We start from the raw sequence: 16,111 nt of genomic DNA on the forward strand, positions 1-16,111 counted from the left end.
CCAGAGTTCATAATTTTTTACTGTTTCCTCACATTTCAATGAACAAATGATGAATCTGTTAATTGAGAAAATAATAAATAACGGTGGTCAAACATTAATCCACTCAAGTGGCTCCACTAGTTAACATGTCCAATCATTAACAGCCGTGTGTGCCTTTCAGCTGACACGACATCTCAGTGTGGAGTCCTTGAAGACAAAAGTGAAAAGGATTTTCTCTAGATTGAGACGTTGTGGCAGGTTTTTCCACACTTGATAAATGTGGAAACTAAAGTTAAGAACCATCTGTGTTGTACTTCAAATGTTTGTTGGAGCAGCCAGACATCAGATATAAAGTTTACCTACTGTGTCCCTGCAGCATGTGCTGGAGAGCTTAGTGAGAAACAGTGAAAACAGTGACAGTTTCATCAGGATCAAACGTAGGTTGATGGCATCCAAACACGGAGGATGACTGGCACACGTGTGGTGATATACAGTCATATTTACAACTTTATAACATAATATTTTTAATTTAATCAACTTTATGGTCATGATTTTGTATTTATAAAATGACCTTTTTACAAATAAAACCTAAAATATAATGTACACAAAAACATCTTTTTTTGCAATTGTAATTTTTTTTGCTCCATTTGAAGAAATCACATCTTAGAATTTGTCTATAAAAACTTTTCAGCAAATAGAAAAAAATAAACTCTTATTTGCTTTGAAAGCCATTTAACAGGATTAACTGCCAATGGATAAACGAGTCAAAACTGTCCAGAGCAGAAATGTTGTCCAGCATTAATGTTAAAGAGAAACATATTGGGACTTTGGGTCATTATGAGCCAAATCAAAATGAAATATGTCATGTCGGATAGTCCGCAACTCAAAACCTCACTCACATGCTCGGTCCTTTCATACACACAGTCAGTAATACTACATATGCGCATACACAATAAAAACATAATCATTAAAACGTGCAAAATCAGCAAATTGGTTTTGGTAAACTTATTTGGAGAAACATGGCATTTTAAAAAAGATGCAGATAAAGAGATCCTGAAAATCTTTGACCCAACATTTGTGTGGTTTCATGAACTCGGGAGCTGAAATGATCGTCAGTCCTTCACTTTACCCTTTTTTGGTGCTTTGTTGGATTTGTTGAGGATCTTCATGAGGTTTTTGGACATGAAGTACGGCTTCTGTAGCGACCCATCATTTCGCTCCAAGTCCTCCACTGTGAGTGGAAGAGCCACAATGACAGAAGTGATCAAAGAGGCCGGTGTTATTGTTGTATTATTGAAGTCGAAATTATATTGCATATTCTAAAATCTTGTTTTTGTAAACAACTTGTATGTACTTACGGAAGCAGAGGAAGAGTGTGTCGACGCACATGTTGTACACACTGAAGAATCCCTGAGCTATGAGATAGCTACCAAACACAACCGTCTACAAAAAAACAACAACAGATTTGGAGGAAAAAGCGAGGCAATATAAAGATTAGATTTAGATTAAACTTGATTTAGTTTGATGTATCTGAATGAGGAGTATCAAAAACAAAGACAATGTGTAACTTACAATAATTGGCATCCAATAGTAGTTGAGGGTTTCAGAGCGGAAGGTGTTGCCTGGCAGCAAAATTCGCCCAGAGAAGAAGAAGAAGGACAAGACGCCTGGAAAAAGATTAAGGTATCAGTATCTTCTGATTCATTAATATGAATCCTTTGTGAGCTTCACTGGATTAACAACACATCATTATTCATTTATTTGTCCTCTGTTGTTGTTTTTTCTCTTGTTCTATTATGTGGCAACTGATAATATTTTTGATAAATGGAGAGAACAAAAAACAACCTGAAGGACTTTACGTTCTCTTTAACAGACCAATCTAATACTAAATCACAGTCAACAAATATTAAATGGCAAAAAGTAAGAGATAAAATGCTGGATAAAATTAACAGATAAGAAATAAAATAATTAAGAAAAGGGCACGTGAATTCTCCCATCTATGTTCTATGTTCTTCAGGTCAGCTATTCCAATCTATCTTTGGGAACAGATACTGAAATTTGTGTGAAAGGGGTCGCTCAGTGATGAGCCCACAGGGAGCTATCACTACGTCAGTTCTCCTCCTTTTAGTGTCTTTCAGGCAATTGTTGTTGTTTAGTTCTTCCCCACTCTCATAAACTATGTGTCCAGAGACGGCAGCCAGCTATTTGCAGGAAAAAAAACCTTGATAAACCCACTGTGCACTCCCTGCTCAGCACCAAAAAAACAGACAGAGTTGGATATTTCCCTCAGGAGTCTGTTTAGAGTGTATAAATGTAGAGTTAACTAGCCCTGAAACACTGCTCCGACCCTATTTTCTGAGTCCTTACCCACTCCTCCGACCACTAGGAGCTTCCCAAAGAACAACAGCAGGTCTGTCACTTTATCGAGCACCACGACCCTGAGGGGGACACAGTCGGAGTCACAAACACGACACTATTAACCGATTCCCTCAAACACATGCGAATGTATTCACAGTATGGACAGGTCAGACAACGTGTGGCCAGTCAGCCCTGAAACACAGACTAAAACTCCTTTAGAGTATGGAAACTTGACTTCAGTACAAACCTTACTACATTTCTCATGAGCAGCATGAAAGCATTTTTGGCTGAGACACAGAAGCTTTTCCCATAAATGGCAATCTGTCAAGAAAGCAAAACCACGTTCTTTTAGGACAATGAAATGGTCTACATAAAAAAATAAAAGATAAGAATGATATCCCACATTTAAAAAATCTGACAGAGTTTAGTGATGGTGACATTGTATATATATAGAGTCAGCAGAAAAGGGACTATTTTCTCTTTTGATAGTATTTTGATTTGTGATTTAAGGTGAGAGCTACACAAATGTTAATTATCACCACAATAAATTAACACATGAGGGACCAAACTGTACTATAGTATGTTGTGCTCACCATGATGTAAGCGTTCCTGTTGAGGAACTTGATGAACTTCTCGAGACACCAGAAACAGCATTTCATGCAACACATTATGAAGCGCGCAACTGGATTCTGCGCCGCTGGGAACAAAAAGCCGAAACCAGTTTAATGTCCAACGCAGTCTCTTTTCGTAAAAACATGTTTCCACAAAACCCTAAGCCCAAATCAGCAGATTTTGAGATCAGGGGTTTAGAGGATAACTTCAGTATTTTTAAACCTCTGCCTTATTCTTTTTACCTATTTGGGGTTTAAAATGACTGGTAGGTACAAATGTCCTATAGATCGCCTCAGATGGCAGCTGCTACTGTCAGTGGCAAAAAAAACACTTACTGGACACAGTACTGGAGCAGTTCCAAAACTTTTGTACCTACCAGTCATTTGGAACCAAACACCTTTCATCACTAAACTATGTACTCAACTATGTAGATTTACCATGTTTAAGATACTACTACAACTTACTCTGAGGAGCAAAAATAAACCAAGCAGATAAGGAAATGTTTAGTGTCTTTTTTTAGGGTAACGAGACAGTGAGATGAGGGTTCGTCAGCCTTACATCTTGTTTTGTGGTCAATGTACTCCAGAATGATCCTCACTATCTGCACCAGGGTCAGGATCAAAGCTCCAAATGCCAACGAGCCCACATGGTACCTGAAATGTAAAAAATTATAATGTCTCACTGGTTATTTGTGTATCTAAAATCATTCTACAGTAGCAAGTGAATCCCAAATCGTGCATCATTTTCAAGTCGAATGAAAAATGTCTATTAGAGTCAACATGGCTGGTCAAAAAACCTAGTCTTCATTAGTCAGTAGCTGAGGTCTGCCTCCCCAAACTGTTATATGTAGGTCTATTCCGCTCTCTAGAGGCCAGAGAGGGAACTGCAGCCAGCCAGTACATCCTGTCATAGTGTGAACACGTCACTAGCAGTGCTGGACAACAGAAATCAAGAAAGGTATCCTTTGGGACTGCAAGCACTCACTTATTTGGGATTTCACAGATATGAGAGCAGCTCACTGACCTACCTGAGTGCACGCATGAAGCTAGCAGACAGGGGGAACATGGGGATATCGTCTGGTTTGGTGAAGGCCCAGTAGTAGGAGGCAAAGGCCCCTGCCAGCGTGCACTGCCCCAAGGCAATGACGAAGTTGACACACCAGAGGAAAGCCACCACGTTGTAGATCTGCAGGTTGAAGAGGTTCCTCTGGAAGAGACCCTCGTCGTTGTATTTGATAAAGATGCAGCTGGTGAAGGAGCAGTCTGGATAATGTGATGAGTTGAAGTTCTAAGAGGAGGAGATGGGAGAATGGGATAGGAATGGCTTTTTACTCCAGTCGTCAGATCAGCCATTAATTCAAAAATATTTTATGTTCAGCCACCAAATTACAGTTGTCTCCTGGTGATTTGACAGCCAAATTTGTTCTACTGGCTTATTCAACCAAAGGGAAAAATGTGAGGAAGTTTCACTCTAGTTTATACATTTTTATCCACACTAGGTTCCCATTCTGCCCACTCACCTTAGGGTCACAGTCCACTGAGCCATTGATACTCTTACAGTCTTCTGCAGTGGAGTTGAGGGCCACCACTCTGTAGATTGGGGTTCCTGAAGTGGCCAAATATCTACAAACATCAGTTTAAGAGAAGAACCCTGAACTGTAGAAGTGACTGTGGTGTAAAACTTGGTAAACGGTGTGTCCAAAAGTCTAAGACCACACTGAAAATTGTTAATATCTTTACTGGGATATCTTTACTTTAATGAGAAAGTATTCAGAAACATTCAAAAACACAAGACATTAAGACATGTAAAATGAAGAAGAAATATTCCAGAGTACATTTGTGGCATTAACATTAATGTGGGATTAACTTAACGCCTTTGTCTTAAATATTTCTTCTTTGTTTTACATGTCATCACATCTTGTGTTTTCCAGTGTTTCTGAATCCTTTAACTTTCTGATCATTTCCAGGTTTACGTGAAAAAATTCCATATTTTAGATGTGGTCTCACAGATCCCACTGTAGATACAAACACACATGAACAAAATAAAAGGATACAAAGCAGTAGCACCCCAGTAAGCAACGCACACCAGCAGAAGAACAAAGGTGACCAGAGGGTACACCAGAGAGGTCATCATGTGACTGATCGCCCTGCGGACAATGGATACACTCATCATAAGGTTATACAATAGACTGTGTAAAATCTACCAAGGCCTCTTCACAGTATGACAAAAAGGTTTACTGGTGACACTAGAGTTTGATTTCAGAAAAATGTCCTAAAATTAATTAACATTAATCAATGCACCTTTAAATAAAATCCCTTATGAGTAAGAACCATTAAGAGCCTTTAGTTTAAAGTTAAAAGTGAGTAAACCCTGAGAACTATGATTTACTGTGTGACATCTTGACTCACTTGCTGGACTCCTGGATGAGGGCGATGGCTATGAGGATTCTGGTCCGCAGGAAGATGATGGTGAGGAGGATGATCGCCTCTGCCACAGATATGATTATCACTGAGGGCGGATGAGACGAGGAGAGCAAGAAAAGTATGAAAAGCCTCCAGAGGACCTTATGTATTCATCCTATGCCATACATGAGCATGACAAATGCATACCCCCCCCCCCCCACACACACACTCATATCCTCTTCCCATGTCAAGCAACAAACACACACTACTGCATACACCATTCCTCTCTCTCCTTTCTGTGACTTTTTGTTATAAAATTTGCCTTGAAAGAGTGAAAAAGTTGAATAATCATCTGTTACCTTAGCATAGCTTAAAAATGTGAACAAAAATGAAAATATCCAGTGTGAGCTTCATTAACAGCTCTAGCGAGCTATAACCCTTAAATCTGGGTCATCTTTTATCGGAAGCATTTTACAATGTCATGAATCATGATGTGTTGTAAACATGACATGTGACTCGTGTGTATACCAACAATGACATTGGCAATTACGATGTCATTGGTTATTTCCATTTCATACCCTCCATTTCCCTTTTACTGGTGTGAGTCTGAGTAAAAGCTGCTTGGTTGGAACATTGCAAATGCAGTTCGACCTTCTGTATGTGACTATCCCTGCAAAATGTCAATAAGCCACTGAGCAAAGTTAAGAGATAAAAATGTATCCCTGCACCCACTGTGAGAAATATTTAACGAGGCAGAAATAGCACATGGTCAAGTCCAATAAGATCAAAAGCACTTTGATGAGACTCACAGAAGGCCAGCCAGGTCTCTTGGACTTGCAGGTAGACATTAAAGTTGGTGGTGAAACCAATGTCAGTGATGGAAGCAGCGGCTTGCTTGTAGTTATCATACTCCCAGTAGCAGTGCCAAATACCTGCAAGAGAAACAACCCAGAGGACACTAGGAACATATAACCATAACAAATAAACTGCCCATATTGACTAATTCATATATCTATAACTTTTGAGATCCCCCTGTTAGTAAGTGAAGTTAAACACAGGGTCAGCAGCACCTTCTCATTAAAGAGAAAAAAGATTCTGCTCAATTCTGCACCTGTTTTCCTGCAGCACAGGTGCCGAATTAATCTCTGGTAATGTTGGAGAGTCGGCTGCCAAATAGAGTTGCATTCACAACCAAACTAAAGGAAAGTTATTTATCCACAAAATATAACCATGCAACATGCAGACCTTCTCCTCCCCATGTGCAACTGAATTTCCAAGCAGAGAGCAATGGGAGAAATAGTACACATATCAATATTTATAAAAATCTTTTCAGGGATTTTCAGGGATTGCATTTTTTATGGGCAAGACGCATAAAAATTCTACGAATGGAAAACAGTGTTTGCCTTAAAACCCAGGTGAGAGTTTACCGTATGCCCCAGCACCCAGGACTCCTATGATGAGCACCCACACCATGACTGGAGCAGTGAACCTCAGCAGCAACAGGAACAGCAAACTGATCACCATGGCTATCAGCAGCCCACTGAGAGGGGAGAGGTGGGCGGGAGGGGGTGAAACATTTATGAGGAAAACAAAAAGAGAGAGCATACAAAATCACTGTTAATATTTAAATGTAATATGTAAGACATACAAAATGTTCACGTGGTGTGAAACAATTGAACATTGTAATCTGCGATCTAGAAATATGTCTGAATAACTAGCCCATGCTCCGTACTGCACATCACAATACGACATCAAACAACTTGGTGTGTCTGCAAATAGGTGGCAGCATTTGTGTGTACGTGTGTGTTGTAGTTCTGCAAGGCAACTCACACGAGGATCCACTGCCATGACGACGCAAAATCCTCAAAGATTCGGACACCAATCTCTCTGGCATTGAAGCCATTCACAAGGTCCCTAATGAACACAAAAGGAAGGACAAGCTGTATTGGTTACAGTTCTTTCAAACAGTTAAAGTGAAAAGCAAAAGCACCAGATAAAACAGAAACACTGAAGAGAGAGTAAACTATGCTTATAAAACAAACAAAACTAACAGATTCAACACATGTATTTAAAGCTCGTCACTAAAAGTAATGTAGTGGTGAAGAAAAGTTGAATTCAGTACCACTTTCAATCGACGAGTAAACAGCAGCTACTCAGTGAAATAGTTTTTTAAAATTTTCTCACCACTACATCTCTCATGAGACACAAATAAAGCATGACTAAAAAGATACAGATAACCCCAGACACTCGGCGTAGAAAGAGAGAGACTGGACATTTTAAGAAAACAAATGCTCTAACTCTACAAGTCCCGAGAGAGCGTTTCATACGAAGTACTGCCAGCTGCTACACTAAAGCATCAACACAAAAACTCACAAAGCCACCGACCCTGTGCTGGTGATGGAGTGGAGAAATAAACAGGGTTATTAAAGTATATATGTGTGTGGATGTGCGTGTGTGAGTGAGAGAGTGAGAGAGAGTCTTTATATTGCAATTATCCGTGATTTTAATCAACACATGATGAGGTCAGGAATCTGCTGCCTCTTACCCGGTGCCATTCTTGATTATGCTGACTGTGTCATTGACTGACGAGGGTAAGCCGGGAACGTTGGAAAAGTCTGAAGGGATCCTCCCCAGTGCTAAGATATTGGGCAGACATCTCCCTAGCACTAACAGTAGCGAAAATATCAAAAATGGATACAAGAAATGGATTAATAAATAATTTACTTTGCATCACAAGCCATCATCTATTGACTATACATGGAAATAAACAAAAACTAGCGGCATAGCTCCTGTTCTGAATAAACCTCTACTACAGTGCTGACGTATCGTGGGACCAAAATGAATACAATATAGTGTGTAAAAGCGATTCTGCTTACCAGGGGTTGTGGGCATGTAGAAGAAAGGACACAGCTCCTTGTCCACGATTTCTTGAACACTCTAAGGGAAGAAAACATCATGGGATAAAAGAATGAATCACATGTGAATAGATAAAAGCGTCTGGTTAATTTTGCAGATTTAAATGTAAATCATCTGGTGCCAAAATGCTTCCATGAGCAAAAGAAATCATAAAAAAATGGTGCATTTGAGAGCCGGAAGACACACAGAGTTGGTGACAACATGGGCCTCACCAGCTTAGTATTTTCCAGGTTGATGGAAGGCACACAGAGGCTCTGATTGAAAACGTCTGCAGGCTTTATATTTGGGAGATATGACAATACATCAACAGCCCAGAACTGAGTGGGACAGCTTTCCACGCACACCTATAGATAGTGAAAAAACACATTATTTCTAGGACACTGGGAGAGTGCAGTAAATGGTCGGGTGTCATTGGCAACAAGAAAATCAAGCAGCCTTCTCTACCTGTGTGGTTGGACACTGAAAACCATTAAGAGCAGTTGCCATAACATTGACAGAGGAGGCACATTTGAGAATGTTAAAGTAGAACAAGTTGGGTCGGTCTCTGAGAGGGGGAAGACAGAGAGAAAGTTACTTTGATTGTGTATCAGTCAAAAGCATATTTATTATATCTAATTCATGTAAATGTAGTATGAAAAGGTGAGAGAGAGATTAAAATTACTGATTGGCCCCAGTGCCACAGAACCATCCAGTTGAGTTTCTCGCATAAAGAACGTGTCTTGGATCTCCATAGAGCCATGCTGATAGAAAAAGAAAACAAACACACATTAAAACTGAGATTAGAAGAAAAGCCAATGACGTAAAAGGTAACGACAAGTTAGTCCTGCCATTAAGTTCTCTTACTATTTGGCACTGACCAATGGTACTAATGCATGACAGCACTAAATTCTATCATTCATCAGAGTCATCAGAAGTGTTAGCTATGTTACCCCTGCAAATGTGTCTAAGACTGAGATTCTAGTTTTTGTTAGCTCCTGTCAAAATAAAAATGATGTGTGCAATAGCATAGGAACATTTGCAGTGACAGTATAGCTAAAATGTCCTATCTAGGTCACAGAATTTGGTGTGACACCAGCACTTAAAGGAGTATTTCAGTCCTAACCACAAGAGGGCACAGCAGTCTGACAGGAGGCACATTCTTGATTGATGAATATCCCTCTAGTTCGAAGGAGTTTCGTTTGAATGCACTTATTTTGAGCGAGAGATCTTAGCTCAACACACACACACACAGACTACAGGTGGTAAATTCCTTCACTATTGTGACCATCACCACTGTTTCTCATATATCATCTATGTAGAAGTAAAATATTTAGTGGTATCAACACTGGCCAGTACTTTCCCTTCACTAGCTTTACTGCAATGAATCCACCATAGCCAACCGATGGTTTTGACCTGCCTCCAATGAAGGAAAAGCCAACAATTTGGGACACATTGAGGTGCTGACTCACATGAGGTGACTGTGTTACCTATCAGGCCTCTCTGTTGATTCTAGATAAGACAGAGGACCCTGAGTGCTGGAATGAGTTTGACGACAGGGCAATAAAGGGCAGCTGACGGGATGTTAACATTGAAATTAGCTGTTCGTTCTTGTACACATTAAAAGTAATACTCAAAATATAAAATCCACGTATCATTTTTCTTTTGATGATAAGTACAAGGATTAAGAAATGAAACAAAGAAATGGAAAAACAAAAGTAAGATACGTATATGCTAAAAAAAACAATTATTCAATTCCCTGATAAACATCGAAATCATCATGTTAGTTCTGCCACCATTAACCGCATTGAATTCTTGCAGGGTATAAGGAAATACTCGAGATGTACTGTAAAAGCAGTGACTATAAGTACAAACAGCATAAAAATGGAGGGATTTAGGGTGATGAGTCTGATGAGCTCCAGTGTGGAGCAAGAAAACACACTGTAATGTCAAAAAGGAAACCCACAAACAGTCAAAGTCTGAGGTTTTAATGGAGCAACATCTTTATGAAACTCTGCTACTGTAGTGTTATTTCAATCGTCTGCAGACTTTTCGCATAAACTTTAGTTAATGTAAGATCTAACAAGGTCTTTGTGAGGACCTTTCCCTGCGTTGGGATATCTTGGGCCATGTAGGGAACTGTTACGCTAAAGTAAAGGTTCAACATTTTTCTGAGAGATAGATGGCAGATTGATACCACTCTCATGTCTGAACATTGAATATGCAGCTGGAGCCAGTAGCTGACTATTTTAACACAGGGGCATCAGCTAGTTTAGTTCTGATCTAGTTCTTGATGTGGTTTGCACACTACATGAGTGATCGGCAACAGGGGACAGGGGATCACGCATAATTCAATGTGGCCAAGACCAGACAAGCTCCTCTAGATAACAAGCTGTATCTTCATATTGAATTTACAGATCCGAGAGTGGTATCCATGTTCCCAGAGAGAGTGAAAGAGAGGGAGAAGAAGAGAGGGATGGTGGAAAACAAAACAATGACTGATATCAGTGAGGATGGGGCTGATTGAAGAGCCGGTGTTGGTGTCGTCAGGTTACTCTCACCTAAAGCCCCGACTGCTAAGTAGCCGAGGATGACTGCCATGAACAGGATACAGCAGATTATATCAGTGCACCCTCTGATGAAGAGAGAGAGAGAGAGAGAAAGACAGCAACAGGTTAAAGTGAGCAGACTGAGCTTTGCCTTGGGGGTGACAAATGTGATTCCATCAGTCAACAGAGACTCAGCGAACACAAGGTCAGCTTTGAAAACAGCCACACGGAGGATTTAGGGGATTAAATGAGTGTGGAAACAGCCAGCAGCTGATGAGACAGATTCACCTTTTCTTAATGGGTCCTTTAAACGCTGGGTCAAACTGAGCAGCTTCTCCTGGGAAAAGAAAACAGCATTAAATTCCCACCCATACAATAATCTTTACTGTCTGGCACAGTCATTGTGTAACGTTAAGCTGCAACTTCCTTGTTTGGTTTCTGTCAAGGACGCATTCGTTTATTATTCACACCTGCAATTCCACCTCAAGGAAATGCACAACTGATTAAATCTGTGTGCACTCTGCTTGTGGAAATATGAGGAAGATGGTGTGTATAAAAAACAGGAACGGTTCGTTTGTTCATTTTCACCAGCACTCTCCGGTGCCCTACTTTAGAATTTATATCCGTGTCCCTAAAAAAGCTTTTCTTAGAGTTAATAAATAACAGTGCGAGTGAATGTAAAACATTTAAAGATAATTTTATGGGTTCGCTGCTCACAGGTGATATAATGTAACAGAAGTGACTGTATTATGGGAAAGAAATGTCTCATTGTTGTTTCCTGGAACAGACAGACTGTCAGTAAAAACAAATAAGTAAATCCAGCGGGTGTTGTTTCTAGCTCACATAACAAGCTGCTTCCTATACAAACTAAAGAGTCGTTGGTTCATGTTAGTTACTTAATGTGCGATCACAGCGAGGAGAGTAAAGAGGAAAGGATCCCAGCTGGGGCGCAGCGTTGACTCTAGCAGCTCAGAGTCATTTGGATAGAATTTGAATTCAGAGTATGGCTTTTGGAAGAGGCAGAGTCGCAGACATAATATCAATTTAAAAGGTTAATATCAACCATCTGAAAACTTGTTTGAGGAGATCCAGACCGAAAACATTTCCTGTCATGACAGTCAAATCCATAAGCATCAGTCTGGCTCTCTTTCATTATCCTGTCGGGCAGGAAAAGCACGCTTGGAGAGTTCGATCATAAGACCATGCAGACACCTTCTGGCAGGTGTCAGGTTTAAAATACTTCAAATATCAGCAAAGGAGAATTTGCACTTTGCAAAAACTAATGGGGCTAAAAGATCGTGACGAAGAGCCTGAACAGCCTGATGGATCTTTGGTGATAAGAATGGTTTGGTTATTTGTCAGATTTCCACATGCAAATACCATGTTGTGTTACTGTAATTGGTCCCCAGGACGGATATTTGAATGACTTAAGCAAAAATAAAGGGATGAATACACATTCAGAGGCCAAGAGAATATTACAAATATCCATGGATCAGGGATAAAATCTAACTAATCTTCCACGTGTTAGAAGAGACTGGTTCTCCTCTAAAATAAATTCCTACAATACAATAACACCTGATATGGATCACATGTAAATAACAAGTGTGTGTGTGTGTGTGTGTGTGCGCGCCAATGACAGCCGCACAAAGACAAGTGAGTGTGTGGACGGACCACACATCAGTGTCCCCATCAGGGCCTCTGAATATACCTCGTCAGCCGTTTCCTGAACCTTCATTTGTGGTTCAGTAAGAAAAATGACTCAGTCTGCCAAAATAAAATTGACTCAGTGAAGGAACCTGTTCATCGGCCTCTCGTACTGCTGTGAGTGTCAGATTTCAGTTCTGCTAGGATACTGCTGTGTGTTTAGAGTCAAATGTCCCAGTGTGACTCAGTGTGACTCTTATAAAAAAGGATTTTTCAGCTTTTATAACCTCGTAAAAAGCTGGAGGAAACCTTTAAACCTTGAACCTCAGACAGGATAGATGTAAGACATCTTTATGGGTTGGGGGGCATCACTTGACCTCGGCTGGAGAGGAGTGACACATACATATGAGGGGACGGGGCTCTGATTTCACTTTTTATCACCCAAATTTGGCAACAAAATGGATCAAAACATGAAGTAATCATTTGGGGCAACAAATTCAATGTTTATCAAAGAAGTGTGTCACCTGACTGAAGGGATGCCAAAAGTTGAATAAATAAATATATTACTGTGTGCTTTATTGTACAAACCTCACCCTTTACTGCAAAAAGAGATGACAACTAGATTAATTGCCTGCAGTAAACACAGGACAACTCTCCCAGGGGAAAGAAAGTCTTCAAAAAGTAGTGTAAAATATGAGAGTATTCATGTCATATTCATGTAAAGTGTGACTGATTTGATTAAAGAAACTGTTCTGTGACTCAGAACAGAGTCACAGTTATTCTGTGAATAAACATTTCATAGATGAGCCAGTATTTCTGTGCAATGAACTTTAAACATCGATGCACAGCATTTCTAAATCAAACCCACCAGTGGTCCCTTTGCTTTGTATATTAACTAGCTTGTGTTTTAAAAATCAGACCTTATTTTTTCCCCCTGCTGCCTCAGCAAGCAGCTTTAATGAACTCTCTGGTCAATGATTTGCAGCAACAACCTCTTACAAGTGACTCATTTCCAAACGCCGAGGACTTTTTCTCAACAGGAAAGACTTCTGAAATGTGTAACCGCTCAAAACAAGAGGAAACCCAAACATATTGTACAACCAAACTGAACGGGCAGTCTGAGTTAGTGAGCTCAGCAGCAGGAGCAGATCCACAATCAGACAATGAACATTAATTTACAGATAAACGTTTTTGTTTTTGAGAACAAAGGCTCAGTTGTTACAGTAATGCCTGGATCAGTGAAGTGTCAGCTCTGACACTTGTGGTCGCCTCTTTTGTCAGCATCTTATTCTCCGATGTTATTTGAGGAGATGTGAAATACGATTGGTTATTTACATCCAGGGAGGGTTTGTTTACTGTAGCTTTGCAAAGCCTCCCAGACTGTCAATAGAAGTGTGACTCCTGCGATGTATCAAAAGGCACAAAGAGTAAACAGGGATGCAGGACGCAGAGCTCTGCTGAGCACATCGTGACAGAAAATCAAACAGTCACATGCACTTTTTTTTAAATCTTAGTTACTCCGACTTCATCTTCTGTGTCTTTTGTTTGCAAAACTCAGAAGAAAATGATTTCGCTGCACATGATACTTCTGCCTGTCAGAGGGGGAAGCTTGGCTTTGTTCAGCCGGCCATTCAAAGATCCTGCTGGGGACACATGAGCAACATTAGAGCTGAAACTAGTGGTTCATCAGCAGAAAATAAATATAGACAGAATAATCGTTTCATGAAAAAACCTGCATTTGGTTTCTGGGTTGTTGGTCAAACAAATAATAGAGGAAGTATTTAGTGGATTAATTGGTTACAGCTGAAACAGTAAATTGACTAGATGATGACAGAAAATTAATCAGCAACTACTTTAATAACTGATTCATCAAATAGGTCATGTTTTTAAAGAAAAAAACAAAGATTGTCATGGGTTTTTTTTTTACGTGAACTGAATATTTTTGGATTTTTAGCTTTTAGTCGGACAAAACAAGACATTTGAAGACATTTTACTTCCACTTAAAGAAACTGTGATGCACATTTCTCACTAGTTTGACACTTTCTAGACTAAATAATACATCAACTAATCAAGAAAATGATTGGCAGATTAACTGAAAGTGAAAATTGTTAGCTGCAGCCCCAAAATCTATAATTATAGTCACAGCCCAAAGCAACAAATCAGTCTTCATCATTCTCTGTCACTGTTGTTGTTTTGTGGGGTGTTGCGTTGAATAAAACTGATCATCAGCTGCAATTTTCTTATCCGCTTCAACACCATAAGGGCAGTTAATAAACCAGATTTTACCAGTATAATGTCTAAATAGGTAAGAATACCAGGTGACAACATTTACACCTCCAAAGAATGTGATTCTTTATGCAATATAGTCTTTAAAACCTACTAAGTCTTAAGTCTCTTTTATCATATAAGTATTATTTTAACCGTAACAAAGCAACAACAGACTTCACATTTGACTGTAAGAAAGTGCTCAGCTGACAGTGGGGTTCATTTAAAGCAATGTGTGCATGAAACCCCTCCTCACAGGTTATGGTCCTAGTCTGGGGAACATTTGAAGCCAAAAAGTTACTTATTCAAAAAAAAAAACAGGATATTTAACAGGACAAAAAACTAAAACCAGAATAAAACAAAACACTTATTTTAAAGTATTTGAGATTCTCTGGAGCCAACTCAAAGCTCCCCCTTTAAAAAAAAATAGTTTTAACATCTTTAGTTAAAGTCTGTGGGATGTTTTGCCTCACCTATATAGAGTAAATTATGACAACATTTTATAAGTTGCTTGTTAACCATTAAAGCAGGTTTATAGTTAATTGTTGGTACACAGTTGTAACCTAGAGACTGACTGAAGAGACAAGCCTGAAGATGGATACAGGAAATGTGTAACTCCTGCAGCTGGACTTAAAGATTCTAATTAAACCTGTCCGTGTTTAAAGGACGAGTAAATCATAAAAATCAATTCATAAAATTAATATTACAAACTTTTCTTGCAGCCAAACATTAAAGAACATCTCAGTATGGGACATGACAGTTAAATATGATTAACCAGAAGTAGTTAGTTGGTTATCTTTAATGTATTTTGACCGTCTGAGGTAACGGGCTCTGCCGACTCACCATACTCGGAGTCCGGGTTTGTCTCCTGTTTTTTACCCATGTTCCGCCTCTCCTTCCTGGGACTCTAAAACCAGACTCCCTTCGCTCAGACTAAGCTTAAAACTTTGGCAAACTGTCCGCTAAAAGCGCGTTAAAAGCCTGTCACCGTGTCGAGGCGGACATGGTTACTAACGAGAGAAAATCTTTTTTCTTCCTGGCTGTTGTTACTAGGCAGTGACGTCACCCAGCGCACCTGCGGAGGGATGCGCACCTGAGCGGGCTAATCAAAGATTGTATGTTAGCAAGATGAATCACTCCTCGCTGTTTGTGTTTACCTCACAGAGCAGCAGGTTAGCTAACAGCCTGCTATCATAGTCTGTAAATGTCTTCCTGTGTATATTTATGCTCTTGTTTCCTCATTTATCTGAGCTACAGAACATGTATGAACAGTGCTGTATAATCAATGTCTATTATTATTATTATTGTTGTTGTTGTAATTTTATCCATGGTAATTTTTTTTTAGTTATGCTGTATGCGTCACTAAAAGCACAATATAAAGTGAAATTAGTAGTGTCGTTATTTCGAGAC

General features: G+C 39.6%; 1 protein-coding gene across 1 annotated transcript; it reads right to left on the reverse strand.

Annotated features, from left to right (window-relative positions):
- Nucleotides 1-61: 61 nt before the first annotated feature.
- slc44a4 (solute carrier family 44 member 4) lies at nucleotides 62-15,671 on the reverse strand. The gene is made up of 22 exons (XM_070845968.1): nucleotides 15,545-15,671; nucleotides 11,081-11,129; nucleotides 10,805-10,878; nucleotides 8,929-9,007; nucleotides 8,712-8,811; nucleotides 8,480-8,611; nucleotides 8,228-8,288; nucleotides 7,897-8,017; nucleotides 7,182-7,265; nucleotides 6,779-6,891; nucleotides 6,161-6,283; nucleotides 5,358-5,457; nucleotides 5,003-5,095; nucleotides 4,469-4,571; nucleotides 3,977-4,236; nucleotides 3,508-3,602; nucleotides 2,931-3,034; nucleotides 2,585-2,658; nucleotides 2,347-2,417; nucleotides 1,552-1,646; nucleotides 1,338-1,422; nucleotides 62-1,210 (listed from the first exon to the last, which is right to left on the reverse strand). The coding sequence occupies exons 1-22, from the start codon at nucleotides 15,582-15,584 to the stop codon at nucleotides 1,092-1,094; spliced, it is 2,175 nt and encodes a 724-aa protein (XP_070702069.1). The 5' UTR covers nucleotides 15,585-15,671; the 3' UTR covers nucleotides 62-1,091.
- Nucleotides 15,672-16,111: the final 440 nt, after the last annotated feature.

Source organism: Pempheris klunzingeri, chromosome 16, assembly GCF_042242105.1.
Source record: "Pempheris klunzingeri isolate RE-2024b chromosome 16, fPemKlu1.hap1, whole genome shotgun sequence".
Lineage (NCBI taxonomy): Eukaryota > Metazoa > Chordata > Actinopteri > Acropomatiformes > Pempheridae > Pempheris > Pempheris klunzingeri.